Source organism: Phragmites australis, chromosome 15 (genome assembly GCF_958298935.1).
Source record: "Phragmites australis chromosome 15, lpPhrAust1.1, whole genome shotgun sequence".
Lineage (NCBI taxonomy): Eukaryota > Viridiplantae > Streptophyta > Magnoliopsida > Poales > Poaceae > Phragmites > Phragmites australis.
Window position 1 is genome coordinate 80,661 of NC_084935.1, and position 16,534 is coordinate 97,194.

Genomic DNA, 16,534 nt, shown 5'->3' on the forward strand with positions numbered 1-16,534 from the left:
CACAATTGCATATGCATTCTGGTCGGGTAAATTGAATGGAACAGACCTGTGGAAGCACGACGCCATCAGTAGCTTTGCATTCTGTCAGGTCAGGGCAGGGCAAGGAAAGCAGATGCAGAGACCAATGAGCAACCACTAGGAGGCCCAGTGCGGTTAACAATCAGCCCACAACCCTTTCCCTCTCTCGGCTCGGCGGCTCGTGTCCCTCCCTACCTATCGTGTTCCTTCCTTCCACCCTCGCATCGGCCGCCATGCCGCCCATGGCCGCCGCCGACGCCTTCCTCGTCCTCGAGTTCGTCGCCGGCAACCGCTGCATCCCCCACGCCGTCTTCGCCGCTCTCCTCGCCTCCCTCCCCTCCCTCTCCCTCCGCACCTCCCCGCGCCTCCGCAGAGCCCTAGTGCTCCGCGCCCTCCATGCCGCCCTCCACGTTGAGGGCGCCTCCTCCTCCTCCTGCACCCTCCTCCTCGGCAACGCGCGGAGGATCCTCGCCGACCCCGACGCCTCCGCATGCTTCCCCCAGCAGCTCCCTTCCTTCTCTTTGCCCGACGACGACGCCAGGGCCGCTGCCGTAGTGGCCGACCTCAAGCGCCTCCTCGACCATGAGTGGGCCAACCTCCCGCCCTCCACACTCGAGCTCGCGGCGGACCGGATCGCCGGAGACGGGGCCCTCGAGACTTGGGCCAGCGCCAGCGACGCCAAACGTAGAAAGCTTCGCCTCCTCGGTGAGCATTCCCATCTCCTTGCTCCCTTCCTTCCCTATCGACATGGCGCTGCATTGCTTGTCCACTACTCAGTGTCCCACCATTTCGGTTTGGGTTATGTTTCACTGGAATGCTAATGCTGTGCTGCTCATTGCCCACCAATTCGGTTCGGGATATACGGATTGCCTCACCAAACTAAAATAAAGAAATGTTCTCCCCTCGAATATTTAATATTTCAAATGGGCATCACGTAATGTTGTTACGTTGTGCAGTTCCTGTTCGTTCCCCATTTACCCTGAACAGTTATGCATATACAATTGGGATGACATTTAATTTGTTTCTGTTTGTTGCATTCTTCGTACTCATGCTCAATGATTGGCTTGTCAACTAGTACTGTTATTATATATATATACTGTTCATCTTCCAATTCTTGCATACAGTGGTACATCTATGGACGAAATTTTGGTTACTGCAGTTGGGGAGTCCAAAGAGCGTCAGATTTTAGCCAAACTTGGACAAGATACATCCGCATCTCATCCACTGATGGCACCGGAAGTTGATAACTCAAGCAGTGCTAATGAAACTGATCATGCTCAAGGAGACGATGAACCTGATCCTTCTAAGGAAAACACTGAAGAAGATAGGGCTCGACATCAAGAAGAGTCGGTAAAAGGAGCACCAGGCGTCCAACTTCCAGAAAAATCTGTAGCAAGTAGAATCGTCAGTGGCAAGGTTCATGATACTCCTCCACAAGTGATGGACAAAGCTACAACTTCACATGTCATAGGACGGGCTGCCCCTGATAGTACCAAGAGCCATCCCGTCGCTGCTTCTAAGCGTTGTCTAATGGAGAGGAATCCTGGTGCAAGTACTTATGAGGTAATTTCGCTGTGCTTTTATTTTTGTGGAGGTAAAGAAATGACATTCTGAAGGTTATGTGTGCCTGCACATTAGATGAAGCCTATCAATCCCATATAGCACTATAAAACTACCCTTCTTCTAGTATCTTTTGTTTGGGCTGTTTCACATGCTTAGCTCATCCGCTTTGATGATCAATGTTTCTGCATAAAGTTGCCTTTTCGGTTTCACTGTAATCATGAATTTGTTCTCTCTATGTATTACCTGCAGACTGTTGGGTAATCTTTTGTTCGGCTCCAATGTTTATTTCCTTTGCATGGGGTGGTGGAGCGAGACCTGATTTTCTGTTGTTGATTATTACATTTCTTTTATTTGGTAAAGTACATTGGACTAGCTCTCATCTTTTTTTAGCGCAGTGGGATGGTTTGGGGGACTCTGATGATGAAAGGCCATTAGAAAAGCGCCAGTTACCCCCTTTCGAGAGGAAATCGAAACATTCTTCTACATTATCACACAAGACCAGGAAGAAGTGGAGCGAGATACAGGAAAAAACCTTGCTGGAAGGGGTTGAAAAGTACTTTTACTTTCTTACATTGTGTTTAAGATTCCCTAACGAAATCTCCTACTGTTGATTTCATTGCCTCCTATTGACGTTTATGCATTTTGAATGGTGATTTTTGCACACACGAAGGTATGGCAAAGGCAATTGGAAAGACATCAAAATGGCTTACCCTGATATCTTTGAAGATAGATCAACAGTATGCATTTTGATTTGATTCTGAAATGTTTCCTAGTGTTTGGGCGATGCAATTGTCCTTGCTTTGTAGATTTGGGCTTGAAATAATGGGTTTCATTGTGCAGGTAGATTTGAAGGACAAGTTCAGAAATATGGAAAGGCACCAATGCGTTTGAGGCCTTCCTCCTCTAGGAGAAGTTTTTTTCTGGAACATGGGAAGCCCAGCCATGCAATGCCGATCGATTTACTTTGCGCATGGCTCAGATGTGTAGAAGGAAGCTCTCTCTTTGTTGTTTAGCGAGGCAGCTTAAGGTCTAGTGGGTGGTGCTTGCTGCTCTGTATATAATGGTGGTACCATAGCACCCTACTATGCAAATTAATAAGACGATAGTTGCTGTTACTTGGGTTGGTTGGTTCGTTTTGTGCGTATAAAGTAGAAGTATGTACTGAACTGAACTGAACTGAAGAGGATGCAGCAGAGGAGATTGTACAAGCAAGAGCAAGGTGGCGAGGATCTCTGACCGACTCTTAATCGATCGATCAGATGATGAGAGGAATGACATCCCAACCAAGGGGGAAATGGAAGGAAAAAAAAAGAGAGATGAGAGTAATCTCATGATCATGCGAACTGGAGTAGGAATGAAGGAAGGCCCTTCTCCTTTTAATTGGATTGGAAGGGTGCATGTGTACAGAGGTACCACGTTGAGTACTACCAAGTACTACTAGACGCCTAGTGTCGTTGCCTTGCTTGTTCTGTTCCTTACCGGTAGTCGGTTAAGTTGCTTTTTCGCTTTCGTGGCTGTCGGACATAGGAAACTTTCCTGGGAACGAGGAGGTACAACACTCTACATGTGCCTTGATGGTTTTGTTGATAAGAGTGTGTAACAGCAAGACAAAGTTGATGCTCCTTCTATTTAACAACTGAACTAATCATTGCTAATCATGCATAGTAACAACGAAGACCGAACACTTTTCACCCTTAGTTAAACTCCTTGCTTTCTAAAAATAAATGAGCTCCACTTGTGTTCTATGGTGTTACCCAAAAGCATAATTTTGTGATCATATGAGCAAAGCATGCGTAATTTTGTGATCATATGAGCTAAAAGAAGTATAGTTTTGTGACACTTTAAATCACATCGGTGTAGTTTCTTTTTAGCATACTCTTGTTTTTTTACCGCAAACTTTACCCTAATCAGTATCTTGTATATTACTATTTTGAAAAAATTGCAAAAAAGCACCCTAAAAGTCGTTTTGGTTTTGAGTTTCCCCATATAACTGCTTTTGTTGCAAAATCCCCCATACTATTTTGGCTTGGTTTGTTTTTCTCCCCTTAATTGCTCGTGACATACTCACCGGGTATTATTTTCACTGATATAACGTGGGTGAATGACATCTCGCTACTTCTACAAAGGTCCCACATATTAACTGATTGCAATTCTAAGTCTAAAGATGCACATCAAGGATCCGAAGGCAATGATGAAACAACAAGTGATGATGATAATTATGTAAAGGACGAGTCACATAAAACACATAGCATTGAGGCCAAAGTCACATGCAAAATTAAAAGTTTAAATCAACATGAGTGGAGGGGACAAAACCAAACAAAGACGAGGTGTGTATTTGCAACCAAATCGGTTATAGGGGAAACTCAAAATCAAAGGGACTTGTGGGGTGGTTTTTTCAATTTCCCCTACTACTGTATTTTTTTTTCTTTGGACTCCAGAAGCAGTCCCTCCCTAATTTGCATCGAACGGTCGGGATAAAAGGGGGAAGCAGCCAAAATCCCCGTTCTCTCGCAGCTTTTCCTTTGTCTTGTCTACTTTCTCTACTGGTTTGTGGTGGCCACACCAGCAGCGAAGTCCCCTCCTCATCCTCCTCCTCCTCCCCCTCCCCCTCCCCCTCTTCTTCAGCGACATGCGGGGGGAAACTCGCCGCCGCGGTAGATCTCAGAGGAGTGCAGACCACAAGGTCCTCAGCCACAATGCCGTCGTCGGCCCCCGTCTTACTTCCGGTCCGTGAGTTATCTCTTTCCCTATCTCCATCTTTGCTTTGCCCGCTGCCTGACTGACTCTCCAGCGCATCTCCTTCTCTCTATCTTCCGCTCTTCCTTCCTTCCTTCCTTAGGTTAAGTTTAGGTTTCATGGATTTCCTTTCCCTTTCTTCTAACCTTCGATTGGATTTGAGTGTGAGTGCATACAACGACTAGGATCTATCTCCGCTGAATTCAGAGTTGCTGACCTCGCTTCTTGTTCTCGATTTCTCAAGATTTCATCTCATTTCGAATCCTTTCCTTTTTGTCATTTGCTTGCTTTGCTTTGGGAGCTGAGTTCACAGGGACAAGCACGCCGACTGGTAGAGCAGCATGAAATTCTTGTGACTGTTTGTTGAGACTCCTCCCTCAACATTTGTTAAGTGAAAAAGCTTGCTTTTTCTTACCTTTTTCTGTTTTCTTCTCTACTTATGTCTGCTTCTCGTTGCTTTGTCCTCATGGAAGAAATGGGATGGGATGGGAGCACAGCACAGCTTAGATTTCTACCCTTGCCTTGATGAGGGACTGAAGTCTACTACTACAACCTACAAGAGGGAGGAGACAGGAGATATAAAAGATAATGAGACTCCTCGTTTGAAATTCAAACGAGCCTGTGCCTGTGCCATAAAAGCATGCCCTTTAACTTGAATTGCATTGTACGCAGCATTTTATTTTGCACTAATTCCGAGCTAAATGCGATATGACCACCTTGCTCTAAATATACAGCGTGATATGCTTTGGATTCTTGTGCCTGGCCTCTTGGTCCAAACCTAAACTATTCCTGTAAGATCGATCACGCAAAGAAACCTTATTTTCAGGAATATGGCACCCTTTTTTAAGGTCAAATACTGCTATAGATTACTTCACTTGCACTCCTCACATGTTATTTAAGCACCTCGAAGGTTCGCTCACAAGTGGGCTTCTTATTATAATCAGTAAATAAAGTTAAGAATTATTACCAGTCTTGAAAGTCAATTTACCAGTTCGTGCTAAGTTACACTGTTTGAGGTAGTAAATTAATAGCAAGAGTTGAGTTTGTCTGGTCCTTGTGTCGGATCCAATATTATACTGGGTTCTGCTGATTGTATCCGTTGGATGGCTGTTTCTTGGACTCTTTGGCTACTGCATCCAACACTGACCAGTCATCAGTTATATTCTCATCTTTACATGTTCCGTGTCTATGAAATGGAAAGTTGAGCTGTGAGAACCTGTACAACCAATTAGTTATGCTTACATGCTAGGTCAGAATGACATCATATCTTGAGTTGTTTTTGCTTTCAAATTTGAACAGGTGCAATCTTTTTACATCGTTTGGTACGGTTATCTGACTCTTGCTGTTTATGTTGGGCAAATTATGGCCGCAGCACTGTGATCGATTATATTTGTTTTCCATTAACTTGGTATGCACTGAGTGCAATGTATGTTTAATCATTTATATGCACGCATTATGCTTCAAATACTTCAATGATGAAACTGCTTCCTCAGTCCCTTTCCTTTAATGTTTCCTTTGATGGTGAATTTATTCTGTGTGAAGTGCCTCCCCCATGCTTATTCTGTGCATTGTTCTTTTTTGCCACTTTGAGTTTATTTATTCTGTATCTTAATATTTGATTCAGGGGCTGGATGCTCTAGGAAACAAGGAGTGCCCGGGATACTTTCTGATTCTTCGGTGAGTGATGCACTCTTATGTCCAAAGCTTCCAATAGTCCAATAAGATGTAGCTAATACAAAGTTCCACTGTTCCAGAGATTAACAAAATAGCAGTTGGCTCCTCAATGAAAACTTTTTTGCGCTACTTAAAGTATTAGCTTGGGACAAATGGCTTCTTGTTGTTAATGTATCAGCAGAGATAGATAGAAGTAACTTGTTTAAGCATGTTAAAGTTCTTCTATTCAATCTTGTTTACATAGCATGTCGTGAACCAGGTTAGTTTTTGTAATGTGTAGATTCTGATCAAATGCTTCATAGTCGTTGTAATCTTTCTGCTGTTGAATGCTTGAAGCTATGCCCTGTTGAGTATGCTTTGTCATATCTATAGCAAACCTAATGACTTCAGATGTACTGTTTTTTTTTTTTTTTTTTTTTGTAATGTCAGTTTGGTGGGAACAGGCTTTGTTCATCCAAAAAAGCAGGCAGCACCCCAATGAAAATGCTGATAGATGATGAAGTCTCTGGAGATCTCATTCCCAAGCATACATCTCCCGGTATTGTAGGAAGGCTTATGGGCCTTGATACGATGCCTTCGTTTGGAGTTCATAGCCACAGTACTTATAGTGGGAGCCATTCCCATAACATGTCTCCAGGGAGTTCTAGTGATAAATATGGTTTTTATGGAGATGTTTCACATAGGAGAAGCACTGACGAGATTCCAGAATTCAAAGATGTTTTTGAAGTTATGGAGGCCACAAGAATGAAGAACCAGAGCCAAAAATCTAGACGCAGTAACATCTATTCTGGACTTGACATGGTTAACAGTGCTGACATGAATTTCGTAAGGCAGAAATTTATGGATGCCAAGCGTCTTTCTTCTGATGAATCTTTCCAGAGATCGAAAGAGTTTGATGACGCACTTGAGGCATTAGTATCAAATAAAGATTTTTTGCTGAAATTTCTTCAAGAGTCTGACCATATTCCCACGATTGACCTCCCTGATCTCAGTTCTCCATTTTCTTCTGTAAACCGTATTACAGTATTGAAACCATCCAGAAGAAGCAAATTTATTGATGCAGATGTTATCTATCCACTGGAAGAAGATACTGAAAGGTGTTACTGTGCTGAAAAAGAAGAGAAGCATTCTCCACGGAAGCCTTGTGTTAGCCTTTCTAGTCAACCTTCTAAAGAGGAAGCTGGTTCTTTCAGACGAAAATTGTCAAGGTCAAGCTACCAGGAAAGGATTGGCACACATGTTTCTCCCACTCGCATTGTTGTCTTGAAACCATGCCTCGGGAAAATTGAGAACATGGAAGGAGCATTTTATCTAACACATGAAATGTTTCAATCTAGTTACAGAAAGCCCAAAGCACCCCTAGATGATGACAATGGCACTCGAAATCCACGTACAGAAGAATATATGTATCAGATGTCAACAGGAGAATCTGATGTGCTAGGCCGTAGTGGAAAAGGGTCAGTAGAAATTGCCCATGAGGTTACAAAACAAATGAGGAGAGCTGTCAAGGGAGGCGTAAGTGGAAAACGAATACTCAATCCAGATATTGGGATGTTTAACTGGGATGAGCAGGCATCTTCATTATCGTCCATGGCTAAACTAAAGAGTTCAGAGGCATACCAAAGATCAACTGGTCGCCATGATGCTCGGGATGCTCCCAGTTGTGGTTATTCCCCAACATATTCAGCTAAAACATCGATTAGGAAAGAAGCAAAAAGACGCCTCTCTGACAGATGGAAGATGACTCGCCAATATCAACATCCATCACAAGATGCTAATACATTCAGTACACTAGGAGACATGCTTGCTCTCTCTGACAAAGAGGTATCAAAACTTACTTCTGGATCAGCAGCTTGCCGGAAATGCCCAAAGGGAGAGTTGCATAGGGATGGAATGCCTGGGTCGTGTGGTTATCCTCTTGGTATCAGCAGTAATGATGGTTGGAAAGATGAGAGTGTATGTAATTCGACAAGGTTGAAGTCTCTTTCTTCTTCATCCATCACCCGAAAGAATCCAAAGTTGAGCAGCAGAAAAGAGAACTGTAGGCATAATGAGATCTCTATACTCAAAGACATCCTCGTAGTGGGACCTAATAGTTCAGAAGATGAGCTAGTTCACGGAAGATCAATGAGATCACCGGTCAGATGTTCAACACATCACAGCGATGAAAGTGATGTGCCGTCCCTGGAGGGAGAAGAAAGTGCGGTAATTGAGCGTGAGATACATGTGAATTTTGAGGAACTAACCTGCAGCACTTCTGTACCAGATTCATCTGAAGAGAGAACTGTACAGCCTGCAAGTTCCAACCATAAATTAGGTGCTCAATTCTATTCGGGTAGCAGTTGTGTGGTTCCAGAATGGCAAGATGAGGCCCAGGCTTCTGCCGCACAGAACCTGGTGATGCACCAAGAGCCAGTATTGACACTAGACAATCATCATCTTTCCTCTAGCCCCAGAGACTCTGCAACTCAGGTATGTTTACTTCATTGTAGTAAGTTTCTGCTGAGCATGCTTAATCAATCTAGTGCAAACAGCATATGAAATTTATGGTGTGCAGTCAATCTTATTTTTTTTCACGAAGTTCCTTGATAGTCTATGAATATAGCCCATTCTTTTTAATCTCTCCTGGTCTGCTGCATTCAGGCTGAGAGAAACGCGCATGATCAATACAAGGGTAATCCAACCCCATCCAGTCCTTCCATAGAATTAGTGTCCCACATGAGCCACCATGAAGATGATCAGCCTAGTCCAGTGTCGGTTCTTGAATCTTCGTTGGACGCAGAAGATGGTTGTTCAGGAGGTTTTGAGAAAATAAGTGCAGATCTGCAAGGCAAGGGGGCCAAGTTCTCAATTGACAATTCATTTTACTGTCACTATTTCGATTGCTGACTTTTGTTTTGTTTGGTGGTTGCAGAGCTGAGGATGCAACTTCGACTTCTCAAGATGGAGGCCACTGACGATGCAGACGGAACCGAGCTGATTTCATCGAGTGATGATGAAATTTCTGATAGCTGCAAACCACTTAGTGAGACTGGTCAGGCATCCGACACCTTTTGGGATGCAGATGAAAGGGATGTCTCTTATGTCCTTGACATGCTCACTTGTCTGGGCATTCAGAGTGATGAGCAGGATTTTCTACTCAATGCATGCTATTCATGGGAATGTCCTGCGGGCGGTGCTATATATGAGAGTCTTGAAAAGAAGTACAGCAGGCTCATTCTTTGGCCACAGTCGGAGAGGAGGCTCCTCTTCGATCTGACAAATGATGCCCTTATGGACGTGATTGCTTGTTTGACACATTGTGGCAGCCAGTGGATGCTGAAGAAGTGGCAGTCCAAATGGGATAAGGAGGGGGTTCTGGAGGAGGTGTGGGGAAGGGTGTGCCGACAACGCCGGGAGGCAGAATGTTTCCAAGAGGAAAGATTGATGGGTGTAGGGTGGTTGGATTGCGAAGATGTGACCAATCAGATTGTGGGGGAGATCGGGAGCATGTTAGACGAGGATCTCCTTGAAGAAGTAATAGATGATTTGCTGTTGTGACTGAACCGACGAAGATTTTGCTGTCCGTTCTTAATGAGAAAGTTAATTTTTAGGGAGGAGAAGCACCAGTACAGTAGTCGTAGTGAGTATATTATAGGCTGAGGCAGTGGCTGCTCTAACTGTATAAGTAGTATTCCTTTCATCTGCTCTACTGATTACCCAACCCTATATTACCATAGCTTGTGTTACTGCTATATCGTGGGATCATAATGGTACTATTCATGTTGATGTCGTTATCAAATCTCTCTCTCTCTCTCTCTCTCTCTCTCTCTCTCTCTCTCTCTCTCTCTGGATTTGGAGTGGCAGGTGGTGATGGAGCACGCTTCTGCCTATGGATGATCGATCATGGATGGACGAAATCCCTGATGCTTGGTGATGTCATTTGAACACAGTCGCAATGCATGCGATGACCTCATAGCGTAGTGGATTAGCGTGTCTAACTTCGGATCAGAATTGTATGATCATGAGTTTGGCCAACATCATCACAACAGGGTAGGAGTAGGAATCCATCGGTACGGAGTCCAACAGGGTAGGAATATTTGCTATGCACGGGAGGATACAAATGCAGATGATGGGCTGCTGTAGACTCCAATCTAGCAGAAGACAGTAAGAAAGAGCCGCGTGCATCATCATCAGCTAATGTTAGCAGCAATCGTCGGGGGGCCTTGGCACGGGTTGCCATCCAGCGCAGAGCTGCAGGAGCTCCTTGAGCGCCGGCGACGCTGGCTCCATGGTCCATTGCTGGTAGTAGTCCTGTGGCCTGAAGACGCCTTCTACCCCTGGGCCGTCGATCAAGCAGGGCAGCGCGCCGTTGAGAAAGGCGTCCCCTTCCGACCTGATCCATCCGGCCACCACGTCGTCTCGGTCGCCGGCCTTCTCCGGCATGTACTTGAACACCGTCTTCTTTTGGATTCCTGCCTCGTAGATGTTGCACTGGGACACAATCTGGGCCTCGACGCTTGCGCAGACGGCGTAGATTCCCCAATCCCTGGTGTAGTTGTTGTAGAGGTGGACCTTGCCGAAGCGCAGGCGCGGGTGCCTCTGGCGCGTGCCGTCGAAGAAGCAGTGGTGGATGGTGACCCTGATGCAGCGGTCGCCGACGTGCGTGGGGTCGGCGCCGATGAGCATCGTCTTGTCGTGCCGCGCAAAGTGGCATCTTCAAGATCAATGAATGAGTGGACCTTGGATCAAATTGCATTGCATTGCAGTAAAAGAAAGAAAGAATGTGGGAGGCACCTGGAGACTGTGACGTCTGCGCTCTGTCGCGTGATGTCGATAAGCCCGTCGTCGTAGTCGGCGAGCGTGCATCGGTCAATCCAGATGTTGGTGGAGCTGGGCTTGATCTGGATGGCGTCCACGTCGTGGCCGCGTCCGCCCTCGAAGAGCAGGTTACAGACGATGACGTGGTGGCAGTCCCTGAGCTGGAGTCCCTTGCCGGTGAGCACCACGCGCTGGCCGCGGCCGTCGATGGTCTTGTAGGAGGAGACGCGGAGGTAGGAGCGGAGGTGGATGGTGCCGGAGACCTCGAAGACGATCCAAAGGGGCTCCTCCATGCGGCACGCCTCCCTGAGGCTCCCGCACCCGTCATCTGCTCGCACCCGTTCATTCAGAAAGCAATCCATGACCGAATGAATTGGATCTCAGACCCAATAAAAGAAAGAAAGAAAGAAAGAAAGAAAGAAAGAAAGAAAAACAAGACCTTGCAGGGATGTGACATGGTAGATGGCCCCGTGGAGGCCTCCGATGGCATGGCGGCCGAAGCCCTCGGCGCGGCCGGCGAGAGCGCGGAGCCTGCAGTCAACGTCGGGGTACGGCATCCCTCCGCCGCCATGACCATGAGGAGGCTGCTGCTGCTGCTGCTGCTCCTGCGGAGGAGGAGGTGGAGGGTCCATGTCCTGGATGCGGGGGCGGGGGCAGGGATTGGGATTGGGGTTGGAAGAGGAGGTGCTGCAGCAGGAGGAGCAGAGGAGTCGGGAGAAGCAGGAGGCTAAGCCCATGGATGGATGGATCGACCGACCAGATCTGCCAGCCAGCTACCACGCATCGCCTGACTAAATTTAGGTGTTCTCCTCCCCACCCTCGGGCCTCTCTTCTCCTCGGACGCAACAGCAAAAGGAAACGCCGGGCCTCTCTTCTCCTCGGACGAACGGCACGGCAGTGAGGCCACACCACAGCAACAGCAAAAGGAAACGCCGACGCCTAAACAACACATGAACAGGGGGCGAGCATCTTCATTGATGATCGATCCCACCACCGACGCCCTTTCCCGTCCTCCTTCCTCGTTTGATTCAACGACAGGCTTCCTCATCATGCCAACGCCGTACCAATTAATTCATAAACTGAGCTTCCATTGCATACGGCCGTGATTGCTTCCGAACCAACACAACCTGTTGTTGGCCGGGAGGAGATGTATACCGCTCGCGCGGTATCTCGAGCGTGCCGCGCGGCACCTTAGGGTCAGTTTGGTTCCAAGCAAAGAAAAAGCTTGTCAGTATAGGTTCTGAGAAAAGCTCGTTAGAGATCTAAACACTCAGTCAACTCTAATTTATTGCTCAGCTAAGAAAGACAAGTCTTGCCTGAGGATCCAAACAGACCGTTAAGTATCATGTTCATCTTTCTTCTTACCCTTTCTTACTTGTGACAAAATTTGACGCTCTGACGCCACCATTCTCCTTTATCTTCGGCAGCTCCTGCCGCCACTCTAACCCGATCGATTTGTCACTCTTGCCGCCGATCCCGCCCATCACCCTCCTGAGCCCAAGGTTCCATTTACCGACCGGAGCTCGGTTACCGAGCTCCGGCGGTAACCGAAAATGCGCGATAACCGCGGTTACCGGTTAAAAATTCAAAAAAATTCGGAGAAAATTCATTCGGCAAATTTTAAATTTTTATGAAAAAATCATGTTTTTGCCCTCTCGGTAACCGAGCGGTTTGGGTCGGTTACCGAGCGGTTTGGGTCGGTTACCGAGCGATTTTCTCGCATTTTTGATTCGGTCGGTTACCGAGCGGTTTGGCTCGGTAACCGCTCGGTTTTCTCGATTTATCGAGCGGTTTTATCGAATTTCAGCGCAGTTCAACAAAAAACCTAAAAAAGGGTTCAATCTTGTAAAATCAATAACTAATTCATCCGAGCTTCAAATCAAGTGAAAAAAAATTTGTTGGCTTCCTTGTAACATGATCTACATGATAAAAGTATTTATACTCATAAAAAAGTTCAAAAGTTTCTGTGAGAAATTTTATTTGTTAAACCAAGGTAAATGCATAGTTTACTCTTTGCTAATCCAAAAATCATGAAACTAATTTTGTTAGTCTTCTTACATGATCCTATATCTTTTAAAAATATATGAACTCATGAATTAGTTATTGTAACATGCATGATTGTGTAAATGTGTTGCGACTAGATTAATTCATAACTGACCCATCACACCTTAAAAATTAGTGAAACCACTTTCATTAGCTTATTTATATTATGATTTACGTAGAAAAAATAATAGTAGACATGAAAAAATTAATTACAGTGATGTTTCTTAACATATTCACTTTATGCTTGTGAACTTTGTAAAAATCATAGAGAATTTAATAAAACTCTAAATAAAGTGAAATCAATTTTAAAGATTCTCTTAAAATACGTTTTATACAAGAAAAATATGTGTTTGCATGTTACACTTTTCCTTAACGTGAGTTAATAATTGAGCCGCGCGCTTCAATTTTTTTCATTTTTTTCAATCTTTCTCCCTATAGAATATGATGCAAACGACATTATTTTTGAAAACTTTTTTCACAGAAGTTCTTAGAATTATGTCTAGTTTTTTTTAAGATTTTTTCTGAATGTTTTTTGAATTTTTTTATTTTTTCGAATTTTTTGAATTCAAATTTCGGTTACCGAGCGGTTTTTGAAACCGGACCGGACCGGGAAGGTCGGTAACCGCGATTTTTGAGCGGTTACCGACGGTTTTTTGAACCCTGCCTGAGCCTCACCGAGCCGCTGCCCACCACCGAACCGACTATGCTTCCCTCTAAGCCCGGGAGCCTCCCACCCCGAACCCTAACACTCTCAACCCTAACCAGTGGCAGGAGAGGAGGTACGTGCGTAGCAGGAAGCGAGGAAGATGAAGATAGCGACTTAAGTGGAGTTGGCGATGATTATATATTACCGCGTGAGGTATATGTTATTTCCAGCCTAGCCTAACGGTTGCAAAAACTTGGGTAGGAGGCCAGTTTGGTTGCTTATGAGTCCGTCAGAGCTAGGCCCAAAAGTCTACTTCACCATCACATGTGTGCTGGAGAGGTGAGTCTCCCAAAGGAAAATTTCCACATAGACTTTTGCGCACACGACTTATTAGGGTCATTGATTTGTGTTGAAATTCATGCTATAGAGGGTAAGTGGAAAAAAGAGGAGAAACAAGAGATTGATGAATTAGGTGGGAGGGAGGGATGTTTGAGATAAGCCGTGTGTGCATAAGTTCATGTGGTCTTGTATTTCTCGTGAGTCTCTCCCTTTTCTTTGTTTGCCACTAGATCCGGTTGCTCCTCTACAATGGCTTGTCCACCTATGGATTTAGTAATATTCTATGCATAGGGTATACCTAAAGTTTTCGATACGTATATTCTTCCGTCCCATGACCTAGGGTTCATGCACTACATAACTTAGGGAGCACCACTAACTAACAAAGCTACAAACTTGATGAAACAACAATACTAACTACTACACTACTGGTTCTTATCAAGAACCGACACTAATTGTTCATCCAAAAAGAACCGATGATTTTTATTGTTAGTTCGTATTATGAACCGGCAATGATAGTATTAGGCAACTCGTATTTAGAAATTCATTACTTTTTCATATGCAGTTATGGAGACAAACTTTATATAAAAATTGTAGCTCTTAACAATATCTACGACTTTGTAGTTCCCAACTTTTTATTACCTTTTCATATGTAGTCATTAAGATGCCTAAATCTAGCTCATAAATAATTTGACATCCGTAACTTATCAAGGTCGAATTTTTTCATTGTGGTTCACTCATGATTTCATTGTGGTTCACTCATGAGAGTACATAGCACTCATAAAAAAGATGAATAAGGGTAAAAATAGTAATAACACTATGAAATAATAATTTATTTAATGCATGAACACTAAAAAAAGATTAACATATTTGTACATATAAAATGCAGTCATCAAAACTATTCTTCGGCTTTTATGTTGGTCTAACTCGGATAAAACATGAAATGATACAAAAATATAAGTTAGATAAATGATGTATTCTAATGGTAATAATTATATGGTGAAATGATATATGCAATGCTTAAGTTGGTTCATGATGAAATCATGAAAAACATGTGTTAGTTTGCATGTTTGTACTGAGATATTCATGTTTGTAATATTTTCATACAAAGTTATATATATATATATATATATATGTATATATATGTATATGTATATATATATATACGTATATATATATATACGTATATATATATACGTATATATATATATATACGTATATATATACGTATACATATACGTATATATATATACGTATATATATATATATACGTATATATATACGTATATATATATACGTATATATATACGTATATATATCTAGGTATATATATACATATATATATATACGTATATACATATATATATATATATGCATGTATACATATATATATATATATGCATGTATACATATATGTATATATATACGCATATACATATGTATATACATATATGTATATATGTATATACATATATATGAAAATCCTAACTCTTAATGACATTGAAAGTACTTGATGTTATCTAGAGGGGGGTGAATAGGCGTTTCCTGAAAATTAAAAAACTTCACAACGGATTAAACAGTACCCAGATACTCCGGTTCAATCTGGATATTTCGGGGTCCGGAGTATCCGAGTTCACCCGGATTATCCGGCCTATACAGGAACTTCGAAATCAAAGAAAACTTAAGCAAGTCTAGATTGATCTATGAGTTACCACAGGTTCTAAAAGATGCATAAAGATCTTTTCACCAACAACTTGCAGCCACAAACTCACGAGCAAGTAGATCGGGGCAAATCGCTCAAATTCAACTAGAACAAACGAAATGCAAGAAAATAAAGGAGACAAAGATTTGTTTCGGAAGTTCAGCCACTCCACAAAGAAGTGCCTACGTCTCCATTGAGGAGCTCAAAAAGGGCCGGGTTTCTTTCAACCATTTCCTCACCTAAGAGACCACAAAGATCGAGTTAGGGTTGCTTACTCAAATTGATGGGTAATACAAACTTTCCAGGGCACTCCACAAGATTGGGTGCTCTCCGAGCGACGCCTAATCATCTAGGAGCTCAAGGCTACAAGAGTAAAGAATGCAAATCAAAGGCTTGGCGATAAACTCAAGTGCTTAAATATGGGATTTAAGCTCTCTAGCTCTTAAGTTCACTCTCCCAACCCTAATCCTCAAATCTTGCAAGGATCAAGTCTCTAGAAGAGTTAGGAGAGCTATTGAATGACTATGAATAAGTTTGTCCACGAGTTGTTCAGCAGCAAATGAAGAAGATGGTGAGGGGGTATTTATACCCACCCTCTCAAAAACTAGCCTTATTGTGTATTTTAAACTGGCCCAGAGTATCCGGGTTTACCTGAAGACTCCGAGTAATACTTAGGCACTCAGCTGAAAGCACAGTCCGGAGCTTGCCATGAGGGTTTGGATGCTCCAGAACCAGGAGTATCCGGACCAAACTCGGAGACTCTGGGATAAAAAAATTAAACCCATACCGAGGGCCCCATCTCGGAGCTCTACCCGGACACTGCGGGTAAGACACCAGAAACCAGAGTATCCGGGCTCAGACAACACTTTCCTTTTTCCCAGTATCTGTGGGTGATTGTGTCTCTCAACTTTTGGTTCTAAAAGGATACTTTGAATACTGAGACATCATCAAGACTATCATTACGTATTCCTCTTGATAGTACGACATTCCTAAACTTAAATTCAAAAAATAAAAAG

General features: G+C 43.7%; 3 protein-coding genes across 4 annotated transcripts; 2 read left to right on the top strand and 1 right to left on the bottom strand.

Annotated features, from left to right (window-relative positions):
- Positions 1-130: 130 nt before the first annotated feature.
- LOC133893328 (uncharacterized) lies at positions 131-2,696 on the top strand. Its single transcript, XM_062334325.1, has 5 exons — positions 131-723; positions 1,178-1,581; positions 1,977-2,134; positions 2,252-2,318; positions 2,422-2,696. Exons 1-5 carry the CDS (start codon positions 252-254, stop codon positions 2,470-2,472), a joined length of 1,152 nt encoding a protein of 383 aa, XP_062190309.1. The 5' UTR covers positions 131-251; the 3' UTR covers positions 2,473-2,696.
- Positions 2,697-4,110: 1,414 nt separating this feature from the next.
- Positions 4,111-9,772, top strand: LOC133891972 (uncharacterized). 2 transcript variants are annotated; one of them, XM_062332702.1, is made up of 5 exons: positions 4,111-4,307; positions 5,942-5,994; positions 6,421-8,463; positions 8,635-8,821; positions 8,906-9,772. In XM_062332702.1, exons 1-5 carry the CDS (start codon positions 4,211-4,213, stop codon positions 9,529-9,531), a joined length of 3,006 nt encoding a protein of 1,001 aa, XP_062188686.1. In that variant the 5' UTR covers positions 4,111-4,210; the 3' UTR covers positions 9,532-9,772. The 2 variants fall into 2 exon arrangements, with proteins under 2 accessions (XP_062188686.1, XP_062188687.1); XM_062332703.1 differs by lacking the exon at positions 4,111-4,307 and adding an exon at positions 4,328-4,648.
- Positions 9,773-9,951: 179 nt separating this feature from the next.
- LOC133891973 (probable pectate lyase 4) lies at positions 9,952-11,975 on the bottom strand. The gene is made up of 3 exons (XM_062332704.1): positions 11,231-11,975; positions 10,768-11,119; positions 9,952-10,687 (listed from the first exon to the last, which is right to left on the bottom strand). Exons 1-3 carry the CDS (start codon positions 11,526-11,528, stop codon positions 10,174-10,176), a joined length of 1,164 nt encoding a protein of 387 aa, XP_062188688.1. The 5' UTR covers positions 11,529-11,975; the 3' UTR covers positions 9,952-10,173.
- Positions 11,976-16,534: the final 4,559 nt, after the last annotated feature.

Coding starts and splice junctions, on each gene's coding strand:
- LOC133893328 (XM_062334325.1), top strand. CDS start 252: ATGCCGCCCATGGCCGCCGCCGACGCCTTCCTCGTCCTCGAGTTCGTC. Junction 1,582..1,976: donor CTGGTGCAAGTACTTATGAG/GTAATTTCGCTG, acceptor TTTTTAGCGCAG/TGGGATGGTTTGGGGGACTC. Junction 2,135..2,251: donor TTGCTGGAAGGGGTTGAAAA/GTACTTTTACTT, acceptor GCACACACGAAG/GTATGGCAAAGGCAATTGGA.
- LOC133891972 (XM_062332702.1), top strand. CDS start 4,211: ATGCGGGGGGAAACTCGCCGCCGCGGTAGATCTCAGAGGAGTGCAGAC. Junction 5,995..6,420: donor GGATACTTTCTGATTCTTCG/GTGAGTGATGCA, acceptor TTGTAATGTCAG/TTTGGTGGGAACAGGCTTTG. Junction 8,464..8,634: donor CCAGAGACTCTGCAACTCAG/GTATGTTTACTT, acceptor TGCTGCATTCAG/GCTGAGAGAAACGCGCATGA.
- LOC133891973 (XM_062332704.1), bottom strand. CDS start 11,528: ATGGGCTTAGCCTCCTGCTTCTCCCGACTCCTCTGCTCCTCCTGCTGC. Junction 11,120..11,230: donor CCATGTCACATCCCTGCAAG/GTCTTGTTTTTC, acceptor GGGTGCGAGCAG/ATGACGGGTGCGGGAGCCTC. Junction 10,688..10,767: donor GCAGACGTCACAGTCTCCAG/GTGCCTCCCACA, acceptor TTGATCTTGAAG/ATGCCACTTTGCGCGGCACG.